Genomic DNA, 26,756 nt, shown 5'->3' on the forward strand with positions numbered 1-26,756 from the left:
AAGACTGCTTCCTCATGACTCTCGGCCTCCCCTGGCCGCATCCTCGGTCGGTGGCAGGCTCTCCCGCTTTGGCGACGCCTGGTGGCCACATGTTCAAGACCGATGGGTGAGAGACATTCTGTCTCACGGTTACAGGATAGAGTTCAGCTCTCGTCCTGCGGCTCGTTTCTTCAGAACCTCTCCGCCCCCCGTACTTATTCAGGCAGTGGCCGCTCTAAAGATGGAAGGAGTTGTGATCCCCGTTCCCCTTCAGGAACGTGGTCGCGGATTTTACTCCAACTTGTTCGTGGTGCCAAAAAAGGATGGGTCATTCTGTCCCGTTCTGGACCTCAAGCTACTCAACAGACATGTGAGAACCAGACGGTTTCGGATGGAATCTCTCCGCTCGGTCATCGCCTCGATGTCACGAGACTTCCTAGCATCGATCGACATCAAGGATGCTTATCTCCATGTACCGATCGCACCCGAACATCAACGTTTCCTGCGTTTCGCCATCGGGGACGAACACCTTCAGTTTGTGGCATTGCCTTTCGGCTTGGCGACAGCCCCACGGGTTTTCACCAAAGTCATGGCATCCGTTGTGGCGGTCCTGCATTCTCAGGGCCACTCGGTGATTCCCTACTTGGACGATCTCCTAGTCAGGGCCCCGTCTCGGGTGGCGTGTCAACAAAGTCTATCCGTCGCTCTGGCGACTCTCCAGCGGTTCGGGTGGATCATCAACTTCCCGAAATCCAAGTTGACACCGACCCAATCACTGACGTACCTTGGGATGGAGTTTCATACCCAGCAAGCGTTAGGCAAGCTTCCGAGCGACAAACGGCTTTCTCTGCAGGCAGGGGTGCAATCCCTTCTTCGGAGTCAGTCACACCCCTTGAGGCGCCTCATGCACTTCCTGGGGAAGATGGTGGCAGCTATAGAGGCAGTCCCGTTCGCGCAATTCCATCTTCAGCCACTCCAATGGGACATTCTCCGCAAATGGGACAAGAGTGTGGCTTCCCTCGACAGGAACGTCTCTCTTTCCCTTGCAACCAAGACGTCACTTCAGTGGTGGCTCCTTCCCAATTCTCTGTCGCAGGGAAAATCCTTCCTACCCCCATCCTGGGCTGTGGTCACCACGGACGCGAGCCTGTCAGGTTGGGGAGCGGTTTTTCTCCACCACAGGGCTCAGGGAACCTGGACTCCGATAGTCATCCCTTCAGATCAATATACTGGAGATAAGGGCAATGTATCTAGCCCTATTGGCTTTTCATCGGTGGCTGGAGGGCAGGCAGATCCGTATCCAGTCGGACAACGCCACTGCCGTCGCATACATCAACCACCAAGGCGGCACTCGCAGTCGTCAAGCCTTCCAGGAAGTCCGACGGATTCTGCAGTGGGTGGAAGCCACAGCCTCCACCATCTCCGCAGTTCACATCCCGGGCGTAGAAAACTGGGAAGCAGATTTTCTCAGTCGTCAGGGCATGGACGCGGGGGACTGGTCTCTGCACCCAGACGTGTTTCGAGAGATCTGTCGCCGCTGGGGAACGCCGGACGTCGATCTCATGGCGTCACGGCACAACAACAAGGTCCCGGCATTCATGGCACGGTCTCAGGATCACAGAGCTCTGGCGGCGGACGCGTTATTCCAGGATTGGTCGCAGTTTCGACTGCCTTACGTGTTTCCTCCTCTGGCGATGCTGCCCAGAGTGCTACGCAAGATCAGGTCCGACTGCCGTCACGCCATTCTCGTCGCTCCAGACTGGCCGAGGCGGTCGTGGTATCCGGATCTGTGGCATCTCACGGTGGGTCAACCGTGGGCGCTTCCAGACCGCCCAGACTTGCTGTCACAAGGCCCGTTTTTCCATCTGAATTCTGTGGCCCTCAACCTGACTGTGTGGCCATTGAGTCCTGGCTCCTAGCGTCTTCAGGGTTATCTCAGGATGTCATTGCCACCATGAGACAGGCCAGGAAGCCTACGTCCGCCAAGATCTATTACAGGTCTTGGCAAATCTTCCTATCCTGGTGCGCTAATAACGGTTTTCCTCCATGGCCGTTTGCCTTACCCACTTTTCTTTTATTCCTTCAATCTGGAATGGACAAGGGTTTGACACTTGGCTCTCTCAAGGGCCAAGTATCGGCGCTCTCCGTGTTTTTTCAAAAGCGTCTAGCCAGGCTTCCGCAGGTCCGCACGTTCCTGCAGGGAGTTTGCCACATAGTCCCACCTTACAAGCGTCCGCTGGAACCCTGGGATCTTAACAGGGTTCTAACGGCTCTTCAGAAACCACCTTTCGAGCCGCTGCGGGATGTCTATCACGTCTTTCGCAGAAGGTGGCCTTCCTAGTGGCAGTCACATCACTTCGGAGAGTGTCTGAGCTTGCAGCGCTGTCATGCAAAGCCCCCTTCCTGGTGTTTCACCAGGATAAGGTGGTTCTGCGTCCGGTCCCGGAATTTCTCCCTAAGGTGGTATCCCCTTTTCATCTCAATCAGGATATCTCCTTACCTTCATTTTGCCCTAATCCAATTCACCAGTGTGAAAAGGATTTGCACTCCTTAGATCTGGTGAGAGCACTCCGGTTCTACGTGTCTCGCACGGCACCCCTGCGTCGTTCAGATGCGCTCTTTGTCCTTGTCGCTGGCCAGCGTAAGGGCTCGCAGGCTTCCAAGTCAACCTTGGCTCGGTGGATCAAGGAACCGATTCTCGAAGCCTACCGTTCTTCTGGGCTTCCGCTTCCTTCAGGGCTGAAAGCCCATTCTACCAGAGCCGTGGGTGCGTCCTGGGCTTTGCGGCACCGGGCTACGGCTCAGCAGGTGTGTCAGGCAGCTACGTGGTCTAGTCTGCACACTTTCACGAAACACTATCAAGTGCATACCTATGCTTCGGCAGACGCCAGTCTATGTAGGCGAGTCCTTCAGGCGGCGGTTGCCCACCTGTAAGAGGGGGCCGTTTTTCGTCTTTTTATTGAGGTATTCTTTTACCCACCCAGGGACTGCTCTTGGACGTCCCAATTGTCTGGGTCTCCCAATGGAGCGACAAAGAAGAAGGGAATTTTGTTTACTTACCGTAAATTCCTTTTCTTCTAGCTCCTATTGGGAGACCCAGCACCCGCCCCTGTTCCCATCGGGCTGGTTGTTCTTTTGTGTACACATGTTGTTCATGTTGAATTGTTCTTGTGGTTCATGGTTTTCAGTTCTCCGAACATCCTTCGGATTGAATTTACCTTAGACCAATTTATAATTTCTTCGGCGCTCCATTGGGAGACCCAGACGATTGGGTGTATAGTACTGCCTCCGGAGGCCACACAAAGCATTACACTAAAAAGTGTAAGGCCCCTCCCCTTCTGGCTATACACCCCCAGTGGGATCACTGGCTCACCAGTTTTCTGCTTTGTGCGAAGGAGGTCAGACATCCACGCATAGCTCCACTGTTTAGTCAGCAGTAGCTGCTGACTATGTCGGATGGAAGAAAAGAGGGCCCATACTAGGGCCCCCAGCATGCTCCCTTCTCACCCCACTTTTGTCGGGTGTTTGTTAAGGTTGAGGTACCCATTGCGGGTACGGAGGCTGGAGCCCACATGCTGTTTTCCTTCCCCATCCCCCCTCAGGGCTCTGGGCGAAGTGGGATCTTACAGGTCTCCAGGCACTGAGACCGGGCTCCATCCACAGACCCAGAGAACCTGCTGGATATGGAGCTGAGTATCGTCAGGGACAGGCCCTGCTACATTAAGGTACTCTGTGTCCCCGGGCAAGCGCGCACACACACACCAGCATTGCTGGGAGTGTTAGTGCGCCGGGGGCAACAGCGCGGAGCGCTCGTGCTATTATTCACTACGGCTTTGCTGAGTGACTTTATGTATTGGGAACTGCCGCGCCGGCCGCTGCTGGGTGTTTTTTACATTGTGGCGCGGCTGGGACTTGTGGTGCGCCGGGGACTTCCGCGCTGGCCGTGCACATGGACGGCCGCGCTTATTACTCGAGTCCCCGGCTTTGCGGCCTAGTTTTCGTTTCGTTCCCGCCTCCAGCCCTGCCAGTCAGGGGTGAGGCGGGACGCTGTACAAACAGTCAGCGCCGAGGGCTGGAGTCTGCTTTGCATTCTCCAGCCCCCTTCACTGGACACAGTGGGACGCCAGTTTCCCGCTCTTGTCTGGGGCACGCCCACGGCCCGCCCCTCGTCACACGAGCTGGAGAAGGACGCCGGCAGCCATTCCTGCACGCAGTCCGAGCTGGGGAACGCAGACATGCTCTGGGCAACCACTCACAGGGCTCTGGCGACCACACACCCGCGTTATAGGCGGGCGGTAAGCAGCACCTGAAGTGCTGACCCCACTAAATACCGAAGTGTCCATTTGTATTTTATGCTTGTATGCTATACACTGCACTGTACGGTCGCTATCTTTGGCTATATGCCCTCCTAGATGGCGAGATAACAGCAGCAAAAAAGCAAGGGTGCTAAGGCACAGTTTTTCTAGGCTGCTTGTATTGCATGTGCTGAAGTGTTCATTTGTACTTATGCTTGTATGCTATACATTGCACTGTACGGTCGCTACTCTTGGCTATATTCTCCTAGATGGCTGGACAACAGCAGCAAGAAAGCAAGGGTGCCAAGGCACAGGCTTTCTATGCTGCTTGTATTGCATGTGCTGAAGTGTTTATGCTTGTATGCTATACATTGCATAGATGGCTAGAATACAGCAGCAAAAAAGCAACACAGGCTTTCTATGCTGCTTTTCCTGCATGTGATACTGTTCCACCGGCAGGTTCCACTGACCCCCATTGTGTGCAATGCTCCCCTGTAGCACTTGGTCAGCCGGGGTCTCTACTAGAGGTGGCCAAAGGAACCACCTGTGAACCCTGTCCAGGGACAGGGACGGAGTTGCAGTTTCGGCTGATAGACTTTGCAGTCCAGACAGGCCATGGGCAATCTTGATTAATGCTCCCTGGCCACCCTCATTTGGAACATAATCAGTGCTCCGAGGGGGTCCCAGGCATTCCAGGGTGACCCAGACAGCCTAAACTAGCTCGCTGGGTGCGGCACTCGGCTTCATCACTGGTCAAGGTCCCAGCGGGAGGACTCTCTGTATGATGAGGCAGACGTAGCTGATCAGGGCTTTGGTCCTGACACCGCTCTCAATCCGGATACACCGGATGGTGACGCCATAGTGAATGATCTTATAGCGTCCATCAATGGAATATTGGATATTGCTCCCTCAGCTCCCCCAGTGGAGGAGTCAGCTTTACAGCAGGAGAAATCCCTTTTTCAGTATCTCATGCGTATATTGAGTACTTTTCTGGCCACGCTGACTTCAGAGAAGCAGTTCAGAAACACCACGCTTACCAGATAAGCGTTTTCTCCAAACGTATTAAGGATACACGTTATCCCTTCCCCCTGACGTGGTAAAGCGCTGGACCCAGGGTCCAAAGGTGGATCCCCCAATCTCCAGGCTTGCGGCTAGATCCATAGTTGCAGTGGAGATGGGACTTCCCTTAAAGATGCCATTGACAGACAGATGGACCTCTGGTTGAAATCTGTCTGTGAAGCTATCGGCGTGTCGGTTGCTCCGGCATTCGCAGCCGTATGGGCGCTCTAAGCTATTTCAGCTGGTCTTGCGCAGCTGGTCTTGAGCACATGTACATCTGTGCCGCAGGTGGTGTCCTTAACCTCGCAATGTCTGCATTGCGACTTACCCTAGTAATGCTGTCCTGGGGGGACAGTCGAGGTTTCGGTCCTTCCCAGGCTCGGGCAGGTCCCAATTGTCCTCGTCCAAAAGGGCTCAAAAGGCTCAGAGGGGCTCAAATTCCGGCCGGGCTCAATCACGCCCAAGGAAGGCTGCAGGAGGAACCGCTACCAAGGCGGCCTCCTCATGACTTCAGCTCTCTCTCTCCGCATCCGCGGTTGGTGGCAGACTCTCCCGCTTGGCGACATTTAGCTGCCGCAGGTCACAGACCGGTGGGTGAGAGACATTGTGTCTCACGTGTACAGGATAGAGCTCTGTTCTCGTCCTCCGGCTCGATTCTTCAGAACTCCCCCCGTCCCCCCCCCCACCCCCCCCCCCCCCACCGAGCCGATGCTCTTCTGCAGGCAGAAGGAGTGGTAATCCCTGTTCTTCTTCAGGAACAAGACACGGTTTTTTCCTCCAATCTGATTGGGGTGCCAAAAAAGGGTGGCTCTTTCCGTTCCCTTCTGGACCTAAAACTGCTCACCAAGCACGTGAAGGCCAGGCGGTTCCGGATGTAACCCTCCGCTCCGTCATTGCCTCAATGTCTCAAGGAGATTTCCTTGCATCAATAGACATCAAAGATGCTTATCTCCACGTGCCAATTGCTACAGAGCATCAACGTTTTCTACGTTTCGTGATAGGAGACGACCATCTCCAGTTCGTAGCTCTGCCATTTGGTCTGGCGACAGCCCCACGGGTTTTCACCAAGGTCATGGCGGCAGTGGTAGCAGTCTTGCATTCTCAGGGACATTCGGTGATCCCTTACTTAGACGATCTACTTGTCAAAGCACCCTCTCAAGAGGCATGCCAACACAGCCTGAATGTTGCGCTGGAGACTCTCCAGACTTTCGGGTGGATCATCAACTTTTCAAAGTCAAACCTGGCACCGACTCAATCACTAACGTATCTTGGCATGGAGTTTCATACTCTCTCAGCGATAGTGAAGCTTCCGCTGGACAAGCAGCGGTCACTACAGACAGGGGTGCAGTCTCTTCTTCAGGGTCAGTCGCACCCCTTAAGGCGCCTCATGCACTTCCTAGGGAAGATGGTGGCAGCAATGGAGGCAGTCCCGTTCGCGCAGTTTCATCTGCGCCCACTTCAATGGGACATTCTCCGCCAATGGGACGGGAAGACAACTTCCCTAGACAGGAAAGTCTCCCTTTCTCAGACGGCCAAGGACTCTCTACAATGGTGGCTTCTTCCCACCTCATTATCACAGGGAAGATCATTCCTGCCCCCATCCTGGGCAGTGGTCACGACAGACGCGAGTCTGTCAGGGTGGGGAGCAGTTTTTCTCCACCACAAGGGACGTGGACTCAGCAGGAGTCCACCCTTCAGATCAATGTTCTGGAAATCAGGGCAGTATATCTTGCCCTATTAGCCTTCCAGCAGTGGCTGGAAGGAAAGCAGATCCGAATTCAGTCGGACAACTCCACAGCGGTGGCATACATCAACCACCAAGGAGGGACACGCAGTCGGCAAGCCTTCCAGGAAGTCAGGCGGATTCTGATGTGGGTGGAGGAAAGAGCATCCACCATATCAGCAGTTCACATCCCGGGCGTAGAAAACTGGGAAGCAGACTTCCTCAGTCGCCAGGGCATGGACGCAGGGGAATGGTCCCTTCACCCGGACGTGTTTCAGGAAATCTGCCGCCGCTGGGGGGTGCCGAACGTCGACCTAATGGCGTCTCGGCACAACAACAAGGTCCCGACCTTCATAGCGTGGTCTCGCGATCAAAGAGCTCTGGCGGCAGACGCCTTAGTGCAAGATTGGTCGCAGTTCCAGCTCCCTTATGTGTTTCCACCTCTGGCACTCTTGCCCAGAGTGTTACGCAAGATCAGATCCGATTGCGGCCGCGTCATACTCGTCGCCCCAGACTGGCCGAGGAGGTCGTGGTACCCGGATCTGTGGCATCTCACGGTCGGCCAACCGTGGGCACTACCAGACCGTCCAGACTTACTGTCCCAAGGGCCGTTTTTCCATCGGAATTCTGCGGCCCTGAACCTGACTGTGTGGCCATTGAGTCCTGGATCCTAGCGTCTTCAGGATTACCCCAAGGGGTCGTGGCCACCATGAGACAGGCTAGGAAGTCCACTTCTGCTAAGATTTACCACAGAACGTGGAAGATTTTCTTATCCTGGTGCTCTGCACAAGGAGTATCCCCCTGGCCATTCGCGTTACCTGTCTTATTTTCCTTCCTGCAATCTGGGTTGGAAAAGGGCTTGTCGCTCGGCTCCCTTAAAGGGCAAGTCTCGGCACTATCCGTGTTTTTTCAGAAGCGTCTAGCACGACTTTCTCAGGTGCGCACGTTCCTGCAGGGGGTTTGTCATATCGTACCTCCGTACAGGCGGCCGTTAGATCCGTGGGATCTAAACAAGGTCCTTGTTGCTCTCCAGAAGCCGCCCTTCGAGCCTCTGAGGGATGTGTCACTTTCTCGACTCTCACAGAAAGTGGCCTTTCTGGTAGCGGTCACGTCTCTTCGGAGAGTGTCTGAACTAGCAGCGCTGTCATCCAAAGCTCCTTTCCTGGTGTTCCACCAGGACAAGGTAGTGCTGCGCCCCATTCAGGAGTTTCTCCCTAAGGTGGTATCCTCTTTTCATCTTAATCAGGATATCTCCTTGCCTTCCTTTTATCCGCATGCACTTCATCGGTATGAAAAGGATTTACATTTGTTGGATCTGGTGAGAGCACTCAGAATCTACATTTCCCGCACGGCGCCCCTGCGCCGCTCGGATGCACTCTTTGTCCTTGTCGCTGGTAAGCGCAAAGGGTCGCAGGCTTCCAAAGCCACCCTGGCTCGATGGATCAAAGAACCAATTCTTGAAGCCTACCGTTCTGCGGGGCTTCCGGTTCCATCAGGGCTGAAGGCCCATTCTACCAGAGCCGTGGGTGCGTCCTGGGCATTACGACACCAGGCTACGGCTCAACAGGTGTGCCAGGCAGCTACCTGGTCGAGTCTGCACACTTTCACCAAACATTATCAGGTGCATACCTATGCTTCGGCGGACACCAGCCTAGGTAGAAGAGTCCTGCAGGCGGCAGTTGCCTCCCTATAGGGGAGGGCTGTCTTTGCAGCCCTAACATGAGGTATTTCTTTACCCACCCAGGGACAGCTTTTGGACGTCCCAATCGTCTGGGTCTCCCAATGGAGCGCCGAAGAAGAAGGGAATTTTGTTACTTACCGTAAATTCCTTTTCTTCTAGCTCCTATTGGGAGACCCAGCACCCGCCCTGTTGTCCTTCGGGATTTTTGGTTGTTTTTCGGGTACACATGTTGTTCATGTTGAATGGTTTTCAGTTCTCCGATGTTACTTCGGAGTGAATTTGTTTAAACCAGTTATTGGCTTTCCTCCTTCTTGCTTTTGCACTAAAACTGGTGAGCCAGTGATCCCACTGGGGGTGTATAGCCAGAAGGGGAGGGGCCTTACACTTTTTAGTGTAATGCTTTGTGTGGCCTCCGGAGGCAGTACTATACACCCAATCGTCTGGGTCTCCCAATAGGAGCTAGAAGAAAAGGAATTTACGGTAAGTAACAAAATTCCCTTCTTTTCTCCTTCCTGCTTTTGCATCAAAACTGAGGAGCCCGTGATGCACGGGGGGGTGTATAGGCAGAGGGGAGGGGTTACACTTTTTAAAGTGTAATACTTTGTGTGGCCTCCGGAGGCAGAAGCTATACACCCCAATTGTCTGGGTCTCCCAATAGGAGCTAGAAGAAAAGGAATTTACGGTAAGTAAACAAAATTCCCTTCTTTTGGCAGGTTTCTAAATTCAACCTGCAGTGTAAAGAATGGAGGTTTTCAGAAGTATTTCTAGAGGAGAAAATATATTATTATTATTATTATTATTATTATTATTATTATTATTATTATCATAACTTAAATGAAGTATATACATTATCTTGTACATAGCCTTGACAACCCCCATTCTTTACACTGCAGGTTGCAATGACATTAATATAATGTTTGCAGCAATGGAAAGTGCAATTTGTATGTGCTGCATTCACCGCAAAAGTGCCATTGGCGTATAGGACCCCGATGGCTGTTTCGTGCACCCACCATTCGGCTGTAGTAATGATGGTGTATTGATCTGATCACCACATGTATCACGTCTGCAGGATCCGAGATCACAGATGATTTGGTGAAAGTTCTCCGGAAGCGTCTGGACGAGGCCACACTGGACATCATCACCGTCATGCTGCAGAGGAATTGTAAGCTAACGCCGGCGGATGTAGAGGTGAGGACCCGGCCCACCAGGACCACCGGTCTTATGGGGGGGGGGCAGGAGGACCTCTGCTAATAATCACTGCTATTTATTTTTTTCAGTTTGTCCAACCGAGAGGAACTCGTCCGACTGAAGTTCTGCAGTACACGATCCCCCAGGCCTCGCTGCCCTGCTTGCAAGCCATGGCCTATTATCTGCGCCAGAACCTGCTCATCTTCCTCCATACTCCCAAATACACAGATACTAATGGGGAGCATCACTTCCAGGTGAGGGGCACGGAACTACGGACCCCCACAGTCGCTGTCGGCTCCTCTAGGATGTGATGGCAATCTGCGGGGGGGAGCGGTACAGACAGGAATGATGGCCGTTTTTGCTGTCTGATCCTCGGTCTTGGGCTGATGTTGCGGTCTTATTTTTTTGTGTTTGCAGCATTATTACCACCACTCCCTTCCGGAGCTGGACCTATTCCTGTATAATAAGCCTGGCGGACAAGGGACCGGAGGAAAAGGTAAAACATGTTCACGTCCCTGTGTAACCACAGCTATTGTTGTCTTGTCTCTCTATTACTATCTGTTATCATTCAGCCGGCCACCCCCCCAGCCCTAGAATTAGACGTTATTACATTTTCCCGTGTTCTCGCTGTACTCCTGCTTTCTGCAGCGCCGTTGTCACGCGTCTTCTGTTTGCGGTGTAGGTATCGCCTGCATTGCGCTGTCCTTTGTGACGCAGCACGGCGCTCTGGTGACGCAGGCTTATGGCGAGCGTGCAGGTCCTCCTCTCGTCTGTCCGTCCTCTACATCTCATCTGCTCAGCGTCAGCACCTTCGAGTCTCTGACCAAAGTCAGCAGTTACAGTGCGGATCCCAGCGGCGCGGACTCAGGTAGCGAGCGCTGCAGTTCACTGTGCACGCCGGCCATCGTTTGCTGCATTATGATGCCATTTTTTATTTATTTTTTTTTTTCTCATTTGCTTTCAGCACCTTTCACTTTAGTACAATTTGACGTCTGGGAAAAGGGGAACATCAGCTCTTCCCAGCTCTCCGAGCGTCTCTCCAATTCGTTGCGCCACGCACTGTGCGACGTGATCATCGAGTTTCACATCCTGCAGATGCCGCTGTGCGTGGATTCGGTCTGCCCGGGAAATCCAGAAGCACCAACCAACGGTAATCTCCTGAATAACCTTCAGCCAAGCCTTTTGGTGTTGCTGCTTTTTAACACTAGAAATCCCAGGAATTTCGAGCTTCATAGGGTTCCAATGGTAGAAATGTTAAATGACCCCTCTCTGGGACTTCTAGTGTTAAAGAGAACCAGTCAAATGATGGCGGGTCCCCAGGCTGCTCCCCACCGGGTCACTGAAGGGTAAGGCGGGCTTTGCATGTTGCGATGTCGCACGCGATAGTCCCCGCCCCCGTCGCAGGTACGATATCGTGTGATAGCTGGCGTAGCGAAAATTATCGCTACGCCAGCTTCACATGCACTCACCTGCCATGCGACCGTCGCTCTGGCCGGCGACCCGCCTCCTTCCTAAGGGGGCGGGTCGTGCGGCGTCATAGCGACGTCACACGGCAGGCGGCCAATAGCGGCGGAGGGGCGGAGATGAACAGGATGTAAACATCCCGCCCACCTCCGTCCTTCCGCATAGCCGGCGGCGGCAGGTAAGGAGATGTTCCTCGCTCCTGCAGCTTCACACACAGCGATGTATGCTGCCGCAGGAACGAGGAACAACATCGTACCTGTCGCGGCACCGGCATTATGTAAATGTCGGTGAATGCAACGATGATATGATAACGACGTTTTTGCGCTCGTTAACCGTTTCATCTAGCATATACACAGTACGATGTCGAAAGTGACGCCGGTTGTGCGTCACTTTCGATTTGACCCCACCGACATCGCACGTGCGATGTCGCAACGTGCAAAGCCGCCCTAAGACTGGGAGACGCCTCCAGGGACCGGCCTCTTGGACTCCAGGCAGCCGAGCCCCACCAGCCCAGCTGACGCTGTAAGGTAGGATGGGAATTAATAGGAGTTCCAGAGGTCAGCAATCATTAAATGCAATGTGGCATCACATTTTTATATTAAATTTTATTTATTTTCAATTTTCCATAGAACTACTAGCCATGTAACAAAAATAGAAATCTAGCAATTTTTATACTGGTCACTAATTCCGGTACTTCCTGTTTTGTATATATGACTTTTCAGCAGTCTCAGACGGGATTAAAATGACTGATAGGACCTCCTATATGCAAAAGAGAACACCGGATCCACCATTCACAATAGGTGATGTCACAGCTCACCTCTTCCTCCCGTACAAGGACTGATAACGCCTCTATATACAATAGAGAACACAGGATCCACCATTCAGAGTAGATTATATCATAGCTCGCCTCCTTCTCCTGTGCAATGACTGATAACACAAGATCCACCATTCACAATAGGGCATATTGTTGAGGTGAGACGCTCTTAATTTCTGACTTCCGTGTTCAGATTATAATGACGTGTGCACACGAGAGAATAAAAACTGACTCTAGATCGGTGATAAACTTTCTCTCATGACGGACTGTCACAAACCACCGGGGGGTCACTCAGAAATCCCCCCGCGCTGGCTACCAGTACGTCACAATCGGGGGGTAACAAGTGGGGGTCACCCCTCCTTTATACCTCCCGACCGACAGACAGAGCACGTGACGCGCTCTCTAGCGCCCCTCTTATAGTCAGGCCAATTATGGAATTGCCCGACAATAAGCAAGGAGGCCGCTATACTACTTATGCCGATTATTGAAGGGTCCCCGGTGAGAGTAGGGTATATATTCCCCCGACCTCCGCGGGCGGAATATATAAAATCTCCCCGAATCTCACTGGCCTCCCCACAATAATCCTTGGCACAAACTCGCTGCCACCAACCGCTTCACGGTAACTATTAGCCGAACACACAGACATGGGATTCAAGATCGAGATAACAGAACAGCCCAAGATTAATTATATAATTTAATCAGCCTAAAGCACACTAGAAACTACAATATATACAATAGGGAATCTACAGAATATACATATGTCAGAGTACAGTTACAGATAAAGCATGGTTTACAAACAGGTATGCAATTCAATCAGTTACCTTGTGCGTCTGGCCACAGGGGGGCGCTGTAGACCAGGTTTCCAGGAACTCCCACAGATGTTTCCTGCACGTGACCCCCAGCGAAAGAACACTGGAAAATGGCCGAAGTAGGGTTATCAACCTGGGCAAATCCAGGTCCCCTCCTACCTTCGTGACCTCAGAGGGAGCACTGCTCCACCCCTGGCTGGAGTTATGGACAAAATCCACAACATGGAATATGGCCATAACTTGGCCTGGGAGCGTCGTAGGCGGACGCCAATGCTCTCATTGTGACAGTTATGAATTTAGCTACAGAATGAGATGTTTCATGACTTGTCTACTAGTTCCACATTGGCTGATATCACGCCTGGGGTATTTCCCAAGCTCCCGCTCCCATAAAAAAGGTGTGCCAGCATCGTCCGCATGCGAAAACACCATTTTTATGGTTGCCGTATTTATCGGAAATATGGCTTGCGAGATATGAACCATTTTTTACTGGAGTCGTTCTGTCTGGCTAGTTCCAGAGCCTTATAATGAGATACAACTCTTGTTACAGGGTGACGGCAGGGAGTCATCCTGTGTCCTTTGTTCCCACATCACCTAATTTCCATATCACAGGAGATGGCCATGGGATGGGTTGCTAAACAAGTTGTGTGAAGGAAAGGGGGGGTGACACCAGGAGAGGGCTTCCTGACATAACTTGAATATCATGATTTATCGTCATATCTCCGGATTTACCTCACACCTCCCCCCTTTTGAGGGCGCTAGGGGGCAGCACACTCCGGTGTTCCCCCGTGCGCCCGTCCGCGACCTCTCCTTGTCGGGACAGCCCGTCTGCGTTACCGTGGTCACGGCCCCTTTTGTGGCGAATGGTGAAGTTGTATTGCTGGAGCGCAAGGCTCCATCGCAACAGTCGCCCATTCGTCCCAGAGACGGTGTGCAACCAGCTGAGGGGGTTGTGGTCCGTCTCCACGATGAAGTGGCGCCCGTATAGATAGGGTTGCAGACGCTGCAGGGCCCACACTATGGCCAGGCACTCCTTCTCCATTGTGGAATAGGCCACTTCCCTCGGTAACAGCTTCCTGCTCAGGTACAAGACTGGGTGCTCTTGGCTCGCAGAGTCCACCTGGCTGAGCACCGCACCGAGGCCGAAGTCACTGGCGTCGGTCTGTACTACAAACGGCCGCGTGAAGTCGGCTGCCTGTAGCACGGGCGGGCTGGACAGGGCGTCCTTTAGGGCCCGGAAGGCTGTCTCGCAGTCCATTGTCCAATCGACTGCAGAGGGCAGCTTCTTCTTGGTGAGGTCCGTCAGGGGCTTTGCCAGGCTACTATAGCATGGAACAAACCTCCTATAGTACCCAGCGGTCCCCAAGAAGGACATCACCTGCTTCTTGGTCCTGGGGGTGGGCCAGGATGCGATGGCCTCCACTTTCTCAGGCTCGGGCTTCAGTGTTCCCCCGCCTACCCGGTGACCGAGGTACTGGACCTCGCTCATGGCCAGCTGACACTTGCCCGGCTTGATGGTCAAACCTGCCCGGTGGACCCGCCTGAGCACCTGTGCTAGATGCTCTAGGTGATCTTCCCAGGTGGGACTGAAGACGGCAATGTCATCCAGGTACGCGGCCGCGTACCCTTCAAGTCCCTTGAGCAGGGTGTTGACCATCCGCTGGAAAGTGGCAGGGGCATTCCTCATCCCGAATGGCATCACCGTGGACTCGTACAGTCCAAATGGGGTAATAAAGGCAGAGCGTTCCCTGGCCTTGCGAGTCAGGGGGATCTGCCAATATCCCCGGCTCAGGTCCATGATGGTCAGGTACTGAGCCCCGGCCAACTGATCGAGCAGGTCATCGATGCGTGGCATTGGGTACGCATCGGCGACCGTGACAGCATTGAGCCCCCTGTAGTCCACGCAGAACCGAGTGGTTCGGTCCTTCTTAGGGACGAGGACTACAGGCGAGGCCCAAGCGCTGTTGGATGCCTGGATCACCCCCAGCTTCAGCATCTCGTCAATCTCCTGGCGCATGTGTTGCTGCACCTCCAGGGAGACCCGATATGCTGAACGCCGGATCGGGGGATGATCCCCAGTGTCCACGTGATGGACAGCCAAGTCAGTCCTTCCGGGCTGGTTGGTAAACAACCCCCGGAAGGGGTGTAGGGTGGCCCACAGCTGGGACCGTTGGTCCTCCAAGAGCTGGTGGCCAACCTCCACATCCTCAATGGATCCGCCTGCCCTAACCTGGGCTAGCATATCCAAGAGGGTTTCCGCTTCTCCCTCCTCGGGCAGGTTGCACACGGGGAGCGCACATGCCTCCCGCTCATGATGTGCCTTCATCATGTTCACATGGAAGGGCTTCCGCCTTCCACGGGCAGGGTCCAGGGTGACCAGGTACGTCACAGGGTTGAGCTGCTGGTACACGAGGTATGGGCCTTCCCAGGCTGCCTGAAGCTTGTCCTGTCGTACGGGGACCAGTACCCACACCTTTTGACCCACTTGGTAGGTCCTCTCACAAGCGTTCTGGTCGTACCAACGCTTCTGATCGGCCTGGGCTTGAGCCATATTGTCGTGTACCAGTTGCGTCAAGGCCTGCATTTTGTCCCGGAAGCGCATGACATACTCGATAACCGACACTCCAGGGGTGGCCAAATCCCCTTCCCAAGCCTCTTTCACCAGAGCCAGGGGGCCCCGCACACGTCGCCCGTACAGGAGCTCAAACGGTGAGAATCCTGTTGAGGCCTGTGGAACCTCCCGGTAAGCAAATAACAGGTGTGGGAGATACCGCTCCCAGTCACGCCCATGGGAGTCGACCAACATCTTAAGCATCTGCTTTAAGGTGCCATTGAACCGCTCGCACAGGCCATTAGTCTGTGGATGGTACGGGCTGGCCACCAGATGTCGCACCTGGACTTGCTTACAGAGGGCCTCCATCAGCTGGGACATGAATTGGGTCCCCCGGTCAGTGAGCATTTCCTGGGGAAAACCCACTCGGGAGAAAATCTCCAGCAATGCGGTGGCCACCTTGTCAGCCCGAATGGACGACAAGGCCACTGCTTCTGGGTACCGGGTGGCGTAGTCCACTACCGTCAGTATGAAGCGTTTCCCGGAGCTGCTGGGGATGGCCAGCGGGCCGACCAGATCCACAGCCACCCTCCTGAAAGGCTCATCGATGATGGGCAGAGATACCAGTGGGGCTTTGGGGCGTGGCCCCGCCTTCCCCACTCTCTGACAGGTTTCACACGAACGGCAGTAGGCAGCCACATCGGCCCCCATTTTTGGCCAGTAGAAATGCTGGTTTAACCTGGCCTTGGTCTTAGCGATCCCTAGGTGTCCGGCCATCGGAATCTCATGTGCGATCCGCAACAACTCCGTCCGGAACGGATAGGGTACCACCAACTGTCGGTCCCTGGGCCACGCCTCCGGTGAACCCTGCTGGACCGTGGCCCGGTACAGCCGTCCTTGGTCCCAGACCACTCGCTCCGGGTCCGAGTCCGAGGGAGGCTGTGCCGCCTGCTCCTTAAGAGCTTTCAGGCTGTCGTCAGCTTCTAACGCTGCCTGAAACCCCTGACTAGATGTGGCCAGAATCGACGAGACTGTCACATCTTCGGTCAGTACCCCGGGACCTGTGTCCTGGCCTCCACCTGACTCGGCTGCCACTTGGTCAGAAGGGGAAGAGCTATCGGACCTCCGGGAGGCCCCTTGGCTTCCAGCACTCCCACTGCGGGTGACAGCGGCCACAGCCGCTGCGACCGTGGGTCGTGCCTGCTCCTCCTCCGTTCCTGACCAAGTCGCCGGTTCAGGCAGACCGACCTGGCTTCCTGACACCCCGGTTGTGGGGGAACCATGCACCGAGATCTTACCTGGGAGCACTTCCGCTCCTGGACCGGCCCCAATCTCACCTGCCTGTTCCCCTCCTGCAGCAACAGAACCCCGCTGTGAAATCTCTGGGGACCCCACATTTGCTGTGGTAGCCCCCACCCCACACACTGGTCCTCCCCCTGCAGCACCCTGCTCTCTGCTTATCCCTGCAGAGGGCAGCAGATCCCAGCTCACAGGCTGATTACTTGTAGAGGCATTGTCACACCTTTCTCTGACCCCCTCCCCTGTCACAGCTGCAGCTGTGTGTGTGTCTATGCAAGCAGAAAAATCAGAGTTCACTCCCTCCTCCCTTACATCATTCATAGATAACACATTAACATTGTCCGGAGGCATGTCAGTACTGGCTGAAGGTTCAGCCCTTGGTTGGGGCCCAAACTGGGAGGTTATCTGCCCCAAATCTGTCCCAAGTAGCACGTTTGCGGGGATCCGATCAGTTACCCCCACCTCCCTCACCCCTCGCCCTGCGCCCCAGTCCACATAAATGTCAGCAACAGGCAGCGCCGGGTCAATGCCTCCAATCCCGGAGACAGCGAGGGTTTTTCCAGGGATCAAGTCTTGGGGGGACACCATCTCAGGCCGCACCAGAGTCACCTCCGAGGCGCTGTCTCGCAGTCCTATGGTCACAGACCGGCCGACGGTGACAGGTTGGAAGCTGTCCAGGGACCTACCACCACCCCCACCCACACAATACACCTTGGGCGGCCCTTGGGACGGGGACGGAGCCGGGGCCTTGGGACGCTGAGGGCACATGGCCTTGAAGTGTCCAGGTAGGTTGCACTGGTGGCACCGTCTTGGTTCTGCCACGGGCCTGGAGAGGGGAGTTGAGGGGGACACCCCCTGCAGTCTAGGGGCAGGTGGGGCAGTCGCAGAATTCATCTTACCCCCTCTCCAGGTGCTGCTGGTGGCTGCTCTCCTGGCTTCAGGAGCACGATTGTTGGTGTAGTCATCGGCCAGGGCAGCTGTAGCCGTGGACCCCTTTGGCTTCTGGTCTCGGATGAACTGGCGGAGATCCTCAGGGCAGTTCCACAAGAGTTGCTCCGTGATGAACAAGTCCAGGATCTCCGGTCCGGTGGAAAGCTGCAGGCCTTGGGTCCAGTGGTCGGCAGCTCGGGCAAGTGCCCGCCTGTGGTCAGCCCAGGAGTCCTTTGGTCCCTTCTGTAGGCTCCGGAACTTCTTGCGGTAGGACTCTGGGGTGAGGTTGTACTGTTGGATCAGGGCCCGCTTGATGGTGTCGTAGCCCTGATCTGCCTCAGCAGGCAAGTCCCCAAGGATATCCAGGGCCTTACCCCTTAAACGGGGGGTCAGGTATTTGGCCCACTGCTCCTTGTCCAGATGGTGCTGCAAGCAAGTCCGTTCAAAAGCAGTCAAGAAAGAGTCCAAGTCTCCATCCTTCTCCAGCACTGGGAAGTCCTCAACACGGACCTTTGGAAGTTTGGTGTCTTGAAGGTCACGTGTGGCTGATGAGGGCCGGAGCTGAGCTAGCTGCAGCTGGTGGTCACGGTCTGCCTGTTGCCGTCGCTCCGCAGCCTCACGCTCTGCCTGGCGCTCTTCACGCGCTGCCTGCCGCTCTGCCCTGCGCTCTGCCAGGAGTTCCTTGTAGCCCTCCTGGTCTCCAGCCTGGAGAAGGGCCATAGCCATTTGAAGAAGGCTATCCGAGCCTCCCAGGCTCGGTGGAATGGCACGTGGTGATCTGCGGCCCGCTGCGGAGCCTGGTGATTCACTGTCCATTGCAGAGCGGAGGGCTGGCATCTGGCTCGTTGAGGACCCTTGGGCGAGCTCCTCCTCATTTTGTCCAGCAGTGCCAGGTTGTGCGATGTCCTCTGCAGAGCTGTTCTCTGGCGTCGGGCTCTTGGAGGGCTCGTGGACAACCTCCTCATCGTCTCTGGCCTGAGCATCGGCCATTCCTTTGGCTTTGCTCCTGGTGCTCTCAGCCATTCTTGCAGACTTTGGTCACTGACACAGAACTGACACCTGATGCCTCCACACACCTTACAGTATCTGCACTCTGACACTCTAGTGTTGAGCTAGTCTGAAGACCCCAGCAGCCACAGCTGCTGCAGGCAGTCTTTAGTGTCTGGGAGTATGGGTCTCACACTCACACACACTATTATCTCGATCCCACCGCTTGCCACCAATATGTCACAAACCACCGGGGGGTCACTCAGAAATCCCCCCGCGCTGGCTACCAGTACGTCACAATCGGGGGGTAACAAGTGGGGGTCACCCCTCCTTTATACCTCCCGACCGACAGACAGAGCACGTGACGCGCTCTCTAGCGCCCCTCTTATAGTCAGGCCAATTATGGAATTGCCCGACAATAAGCAAGGAGGCCGCTATACTACTTATGCCGATTATTGAAGGGTCCCCGGTGAGAGTAGGGTATATATTCCCCCGACCTCCGCGGGCGGAATATATAAAATCTCCCCGAATCTCACTGGCCTCCCCACAATAATCCTTGGCACAAACTCGCTGCCACCAACCGCTTCACGGTAACTATTAGCCGAACACACAGACGTGGGATTCAAGATCGAGATAACAGAACAGCCCAAGATTAATTATATAATTTAATCAGCCTAAAGCACACTAGAAACTACAATATATACAATAGGGAATCTACAGAATATACATATTGTCACAAACCACCGGGGGGGTCACTCAGAAATCCCTCGCGCTGGCTACCAGTACGTCACAATCGGGGGGTAACAAGTGGGGGTCACCCCTACTTTATACCTCCCGACCGACAGACAGAGCACGTGACGCGCTCTCTAGCGCCCCTCTTATAGTCAGGCCAATTATGGAATTGCCCGACAATAAGCAAGGAGGCCGCTATACTCCTTATGCCGATTATTGAAGGGTCCCCGGTGAGAGTAAGGTATATATTCCCCCGACCTCCGCGGGCGGAATATATAATATCTTCCCGAATCTCACTGGCCTCCCCACAATAATCCTTGGCACAACTCGCTGCCACCAACCGCTTCACGGTAACTATTAGCCGAACACACAGACGTGGGATTCAAGATCGAGATAACAGAACAGCTCAAGATTAATTATATAATTTAATCAGCCTAAAGCACACTAGAAACTACAATATATACAATAGGGAATCTACAGAATATACAGTTATGTCAGAGTACAGTTACAATCAAAGCATGGGTTACAAACAGGCATACACAGTTCCAGCAGTTACCTTGTTGCGTCTGGCCACAGGGGGGCGCTGTAGACCAGGTTTCCAGGAACTCCCACAAATGTTTCCTGCACGTGCCCCCAGCGAGAAGAACCCTGGAAAATGGCCGAAGTAGGGTTATCAACCTGGGCAGATCCAGGTCCCCTCCTACCTTAGTGACCTCACAGGGAAGCACTGCCACTCCCCCTGCATGGATCAGAATTATCCAGCAAAGGGGATATTGGCCATAACTTTGCCTGGGAGCGTCGTAGGCGGACGCCAATGCTCTCATTGTGACAGTTATGAATTTAGCTACAGAACGAGGGGACTCATGACCTGTCTACGAGTTCCCATATGGCTGATATCACGCCTGGGGTATTTCCCAAGCTCCCCCTTCCATAAAAAAGGTGTGCCAGCATCGTCCGCCTGCGCAAACACCATTTTTATGGTTGCCATATTTATCGGAGATATGGCTTGCGAGATATGAACCATTTTTTACTGGAGTCGTTCTGTCTGGCTACTTCCAAGCCTTGCTAATGAGATACAACTCTTGTTACAGGGTGACGGCAGGGAGCCATCCTGTGTCCATTGTCCGCACAACATCTCATCTCCATATCAGAGGAGATGGCTGTTGGAGGTGTAAGTGGAATGTGACACCTTCCAGATGCTGTACATTTGGAACAAGAAGGGAGGGGGGCACTGCCAGGGAGTGATGAGAGCAATTATGACTTCTCGTCATAATTCCTCTTCATATCCCAGGCTTTACCTCACACCTCCCCCCTTTTGAGGGCGCTAGGGGGCAGCACCCTCCGGTGTTCCCCCGTGCGCCCGTCCGCGACCTCTCCTTGTCGGGACAGCCCGTCTGCGTTACCGTGGTCACGGCCCCTTTTGTGGCGAATGGTGAAGTCGTATTGCTGGAGCGCAAGGCTCCATCGCAACAATCGCCCATTCGTCCCAGAGACGGTGTGCAACCAGCTGAGGGGATTGTGGTCCGTCTCCACGATGAAGTGGCGCCCGTATAGATAGGGTTGCAGGCGCTGCAGGGCCCACACTATGGCCAGGCACTCCTTCTCCATTGTAGAATAGGCCACTTCCCTTGGTAACAGCTTCCTGCTCAGGTACAAGACTGGGTGCTCTTGGCTCGCAGAGTCCACCTGGCTGAGCACCGCACCGAGGCCGAAGTCACTGGCGTCGGTCTGTACTACAAACGGCCGCGTGAAGTCGGCTGCCTGTAGCACGGGCGGGCTGGACAGGGCGTCCTTTAGGGCCCGGAAGGCTGTCTCGCAGTCCACTGTCCAATCGACTGCAGAGGGCAGCTTCTTCTTGGTGAGGTCCGTCAAGGGCTTTGCTAGGCTACTATAGCATGGAACAAACCTCCTATAGTACCCAGCGGTCCCCAAGAAGGACATCACCTGCTTCTTGGTCCTGGGGGTGGGCCAGGATGCGATGGCCTCCACTTTCTCAGGCTCGGGCTTCAGCGTTCCCCCACCTACCCGGTGACCGAGGTACTGGACCTCGCTCATGGCCAGCTGACACTTTCCCGGCTTGATGGTCAAACCTGCCCGGTGGATCCGCCTGAGCACCTGTGCTAGATGCTCTAGGTGGTCCTCCCAGGTGGGACTGAAGACGGCAATGTCATCCAGGTACGCGGCCGCGTACCCTTCAAGTCCCTTGAGCAGGGTGTTGACCATCCGCTGGAAAGTGGCAGGGGCATTCCTCATCCCGAATGGCATCACCGTGGACTCGTACAGTCCAAATGGGGTAATAAAGGCAGAGCGTTCCCTGGCCTTGCGAGTCAGGGGGATCTGCCAATATCCCCGGCTCAGATCCATGATGGTCAGGTACTGAGCCCCGGCCAACTGATCGAGCAGGTCATCGATGCGTGGCATTGGGTACGCATCGGCGACCGTGACCGCATTGAGCCCCCTGTAGTCCACGCAGAACCGAGTGGTTCGGTCCTTCTTAGGGACGAGGACTACAGGCGAGGCCCAAGCGCTGTTGGATGCCTGGATCACCCCCAGCTTCAGCATCTCGTCAATCTCCTGGCGCATGTGTTGCTGCACCTCCAGGGAGACCCGATATGCTGAACGCCGGATCGGGGGATGATCCCCAGTGTCCACGTGATGGACAGCCAAGTCAGTCCTTCCGGGCTGGTTGGTAAACAACCCCCGGAAGGGGAGGAGGGTGGCCCACAGCTGGGACCGTTGGTCTTCCAGGAGCTGGTGGCCAACCTCCACATCCTCAATGGATCCGCCTGCCCTAACCTGGGCTAGCATATCCAAGAGGGCTTCCGCTTCTCCCTCCTCGGGCAGGTTGCACACGGGGAGCGCACATGCCTCCCGCTCATGATGTGCCTTCATCATGTTCACATGGAAGGGCTTCCGCCTTCCACGGGCAGGGTCCAGGGTGACCAGGTACGTTACAGGGTTGAGCTGCTGGTACACGAGGTATGGGCCTTCCCAGGCTGCCTGAAGCTTGTCCTGTGGTACGGGGACCAGTACCCACACCTTTTGACCCACTTGGTAGGTCCTCTCACAAGCGTTCTGGTCGTACCAACGCTTCTGATCGGCCTGGGCTTGAGCCATATTGTCGTGTACCAGTTGCGTCAAGGCCTGCATTTTGTCCCGGAAGCGCATGACATACTCGATAACCGACACTCCAGGGGTGGCCAAATCCCCTTCCCAAGCCTCTTTCACCAGAGCCAGGGGGCCCCGCACACGTCGCCCGTACAGGAGCTCAAACGGTGAGAATCCTGTTGAGGCCTGTGGAACCTCCCGGTAAGCAAATAACAGGTGTGGGAGATACCGCTCCCAGTCACGCCCATGGGAGTCGACCAACATCTTAAGCATCTGCTTTAAGGTGCCATTGAACCGCTCGCACAGGCCATTAGTCTGTGGATGGTACGGGCTGGCCACCAGATGTCGCACCTGGACCTGCTTACAGAGGGCCTCCATCAGCTGGGACATGAATTGGGTCCCCCGGTCAGTGAGCATTTCCTGGGGAAAACCCACTCGGGAGAAAATCTCCAGCAATGCGGTGGCCACCTTGTCAGCCCGAATGGACGACAAGGCCACTGCTTCTGGGTACCGGGTGGCATAGTCCACTACCGTCAGTATGAAGCGTTTCCCGGAGCTGCTGGGGATGGCCAGCGGGCCGACCAGATCCACAGCCACCCTCCTGAAAGGCTCATCGATGATGGGCAGAGATACCAGTGGGGCTTTGGGGCGTGGCCCCGCCTTCCCCACTCTCTGACAGGTTTCACACGAACGGCAGTAGGCAGCCACATCGGCCCCCATTTTTGGCCAGTAGAAATGCTGGTTTAACCTGGCCTTGGTCTTAGCGATCCCTAGGTGTCCGGCCATCGGAATCTCATGTGCGATCCGCAACAACTCCGTCCGGAACGGATAGGGTACCACCAACTGTCGGTCCCTGGGCCACGCCTCCGGTGAACCCTGCTGGACCGTGGCCCGGTACAGCCGTCCTTGGTCCCAGACCACTCGCTCCGGGTCCGAGTCCGAGGGAGGCTGTGCCGCCTGCTCCTTTAGAGCTTTCAGGCTGTCGTCAGCTTCTAACGCTGCCTGAAACCCCTGACTAGATGTGGCCAGAATCGACGAGACTGTCACATCTTCAGTCAGTACCCCGGGACCTGTGTCCTGGCCTCCACCTGACTCGGCTGCCACTTGGTCAGAAGGGGAAGAGCTATCGGACCTCCGGGAGGCCCCTTGGCTTCCAGCACTCCCACTGCGGGTGACAGCGGCCACAGCCGCTGCGACCGTGGGTCGTGCCTGCTCCTCCTCCGTTCCTGACCAAGTCGCCGGTTCAGGCAGACCTACCTGGCTTCCTGACACCCCGGTTGTGGGGGAACCCTGCACCGAGATCTTACCTGGGAGCACTTCCGCTCCTGGACCGGCCCCAATCTCACCTGCCTGTTCCCCCTCTGCAGCAACAGAACCCCGCTGTGAAATCTCTGGGGACCCCACATTTGCTGTGGTAGCCCCCACCCCACACACTGGTCCTCCCCCTGCAGCACCCTGCTCTCTGCTTATCCCTGCAGAGGGCAACAGATCCCAGCTCACAGGCTGATTACTTGTAGAGGCATTGTCACACCTTTCTCTGACCCCCTCCCCTGTCACAGCTGCAGCTGTGTGTGTGTCTATGGTGTCTGTGCAAGCAGAAATATCAGAGTTCACTCCCTCCTCCCTTACATCATTCATAGATAACACATTAACATTGTCCGGAGGCACGTCAGCACTGGCTGAAGGTTCAGCCTTTGGGGCGGGGCCAAACTGGGAGGTTATTTGCCCCAAATCTGTCCCAAGTAGCACGTTTGCAGGGATCCGATCAGTTACCCCCACCTCTCTCACCCCTCGCCCCGCGCCCCAGTCCACATAAATGTCAGCAACAGGCAGCGCCGGGTCAATGCCTCCAATCCCGGAGACAGCGAGGGTTTTTCCAGGGATCAAGTCTTGGGGGGACACCATCTCAGGCCGCACCAGAGTCACCTCCGAGGCGCTGTCTCGCAGTCCTATGGTCACAGACCGGCCGACGGTGACAGGTTGGAAGCTGTCCAGGGACCTACCACCACCCCCACCCACACAATACACCTTGGGCGGCCCTTGGGACGGGGACGGAGCCGGGGCCTTGGGACGCTGAGGGCACATGGCCTTGAAGTGTCCAGGTAGGTTGCACTGGTGGCACCGTCTTGGCTCTGCCACGGGCCTGGAGAGGGGAGTTGAGGGGGACACCCCCTGCAGTCTAGGGGCAGGTGGGGCAGTCGCAGAGTTCATCTTACCCCCTCTCCAGGTGCTGCTGGTGGCCGCTCTCCTGGCCTCAGGGGCCCGGTTGTTGGTGTAGTCATCGGCAAGGGCAGCTGTAGCCGTGGATCCCTTTGGCTTCTGGTCTCGGATGAACTGGCGGAGATCCTCAGGGCAGTTCCACAAGAGTTGCTCCGTGATGAACAAGTCCAGGATCTCCGGTCCGGTGGAAAGCTGCAGGCCTTGGGTCCAGTGGTCGGCAGCTCGGGCAAGTGCCCGCCGGTGGTCAGCCCAGGAGTCCTTTGGTCCCTTCTGCAGCGTCCGGAACTTCTTGCGGTAGGACTCCGGGGTGAGGTTGTACTGTTGGATCAGGGCCCGCTTGATGGTGTCGTAGCCCTGATCCGCCTCAGCAGGCAAGTCCCCAAGGATATCCAGGGCCTTACCCCTTAAACGGGGGGTCAGGTATTTGGCCCACTGGTCCTTGTTCAGATGATGCTGCAAGCAAGTCCGTTCAAAAGCAGTCAAGAAAGAGTCCAAGTCTCCATCCTTCTCCAGCACTGGGAAGTCCTCAACACGGACCTTTGGAAGTTTGGTGTCTGGAAGGTCACGGGTGGCTGATGAGGGCCGGAGCTGAGCTAGCTGCAGCTGGTAGTTACGCTCTGCCTGGCGCTCTTCACGCGCTGCTTGCCGCTCACGCTCGGCCATGAGTTCCTTGTAGCCCTCCCGGTCTCCAGCCTGGCGTAGGGCCATAGCCATTTGAAGAAGGCTATCCGAGCCTCCCAGGCTCGGTGGAATGGCACGTGGTGATCTGCGGCCCGCTGCGGAGCCTGGTGCTTCACTGTCCATTGCAGAGCGGAGGGCTGGCGTCTGGCTCGTTGAGGACCCTTGGGCGAGCTGCTCCTCATCTTGTCCAGCAGTGCCCGGTTGTGCAATGTCCTCTGCAGAGCTGTTTTCTGGCATCGAGCTCCTGGAGGACTCGTGGACAACCTCCTCATCGTCTCTGGCCTGAGCATCGGCCATTCCTTTGGCTTTGCTCCTGGTGCTCTCAGCCATTCTTGCAGACTTTTGGTCACTGACACAGAACTGACACCTGATGCCTCCACACACCTTACAGTATCTGCACTCTGACACTCTAGTGTTGAGCTAGTCTGAAGACCCCAGCAGCCACAGCTGCTGCAGGCAGTCTTTAGTGTCTGGGAGTATGGGTCTCACACTCACACACACTATTATCTCGATCCCACCGCTTGCCACCAATATGTCACAAACCACCGGGGGGGTCACTCAGAAATCCCTCGCGCTGGCTACCAGTACGTCACAATCGGGGGGTAACAAGTGGGGGTCACCCCTACTTTATACCTCCCGACCGACAGACAGAGCACGTGACGCGCTCTCTAGCGCCCCTCTTATAGTCAGGCCAATTATGGAATTGCCCGACAATAAGCAAGGAGGCCGCTATACTCCTTATGCCGATTATTGAAGGGTCCCCGGTGAGAGTAAGGTATATATTCCCCCGACCTCCGCGGGCGGAATATATAATATCTTCCCGAATCTCACTGGCCTCCCCACAATAATCCTTGGCACAACTCGCTGCCACCAACCGCTTCACGGTAACTATTAGCCGAACACACAGACGTGGGATTCAAGATCGAGATAACAGAACAGCTCAAGATTAATTATATAATTTAATCAGCCTAAAGCACACTAGAAACTACAATATATACAATAGGGAATCTACAGAATATACAGTTATGTCAGAGTACAGTTACAATCAAAGCATGGGTTACAAACAGGCATACACAGTTCCAGCAGTTACCTTGTTGCGTCTGGCCACAGGGGGGCGCTGTAGACCAGGTTTCCAGGAACTCCCACAGATGTTTCCTGCACGTGCCCCCAGCGAGAAGAACCCTGGAAAATGGCCGAAGTAGGGTTATCAACCTGGGCAGATCCAGGTCCCCTCCTACC

The 26,756-nt window shown here is 55.2% G+C and overlaps 1 protein-coding gene across 2 annotated transcripts in view; it reads left to right on the forward strand.

Annotated features, from left to right (window-relative positions):
* The window catches only part of SZT2 (SZT2 subunit of KICSTOR complex), a 230,787-nt gene that overhangs the window by 158,709 nt on the left and 45,322 nt on the right, over positions 1–26,756 (forward strand). For both annotated transcript variants that reach the window (XM_075320448.1, XM_075320449.1), the window contains 5 exons: positions 9,807–9,925; positions 10,015–10,179; positions 10,343–10,421; positions 10,608–10,793; positions 10,890–11,075. In XM_075320448.1, the coding sequence (XP_075176563.1) occupies positions 9,807–9,925; positions 10,015–10,179; positions 10,343–10,421; positions 10,608–10,793; positions 10,890–11,075 (735 nt within the window). The remainder of the gene's footprint in view (positions 1–9,806; positions 9,926–10,014; positions 10,180–10,342; positions 10,422–10,607; positions 10,794–10,889; positions 11,076–26,756) is intronic.

Source organism: Anomaloglossus baeobatrachus, chromosome 8 (assembly GCF_048569485.1).
Source record: "Anomaloglossus baeobatrachus isolate aAnoBae1 chromosome 8, aAnoBae1.hap1, whole genome shotgun sequence".
In the NCBI taxonomy this organism is placed as follows: domain Eukaryota; kingdom Metazoa; phylum Chordata; class Amphibia; order Anura; family Aromobatidae; genus Anomaloglossus; species Anomaloglossus baeobatrachus.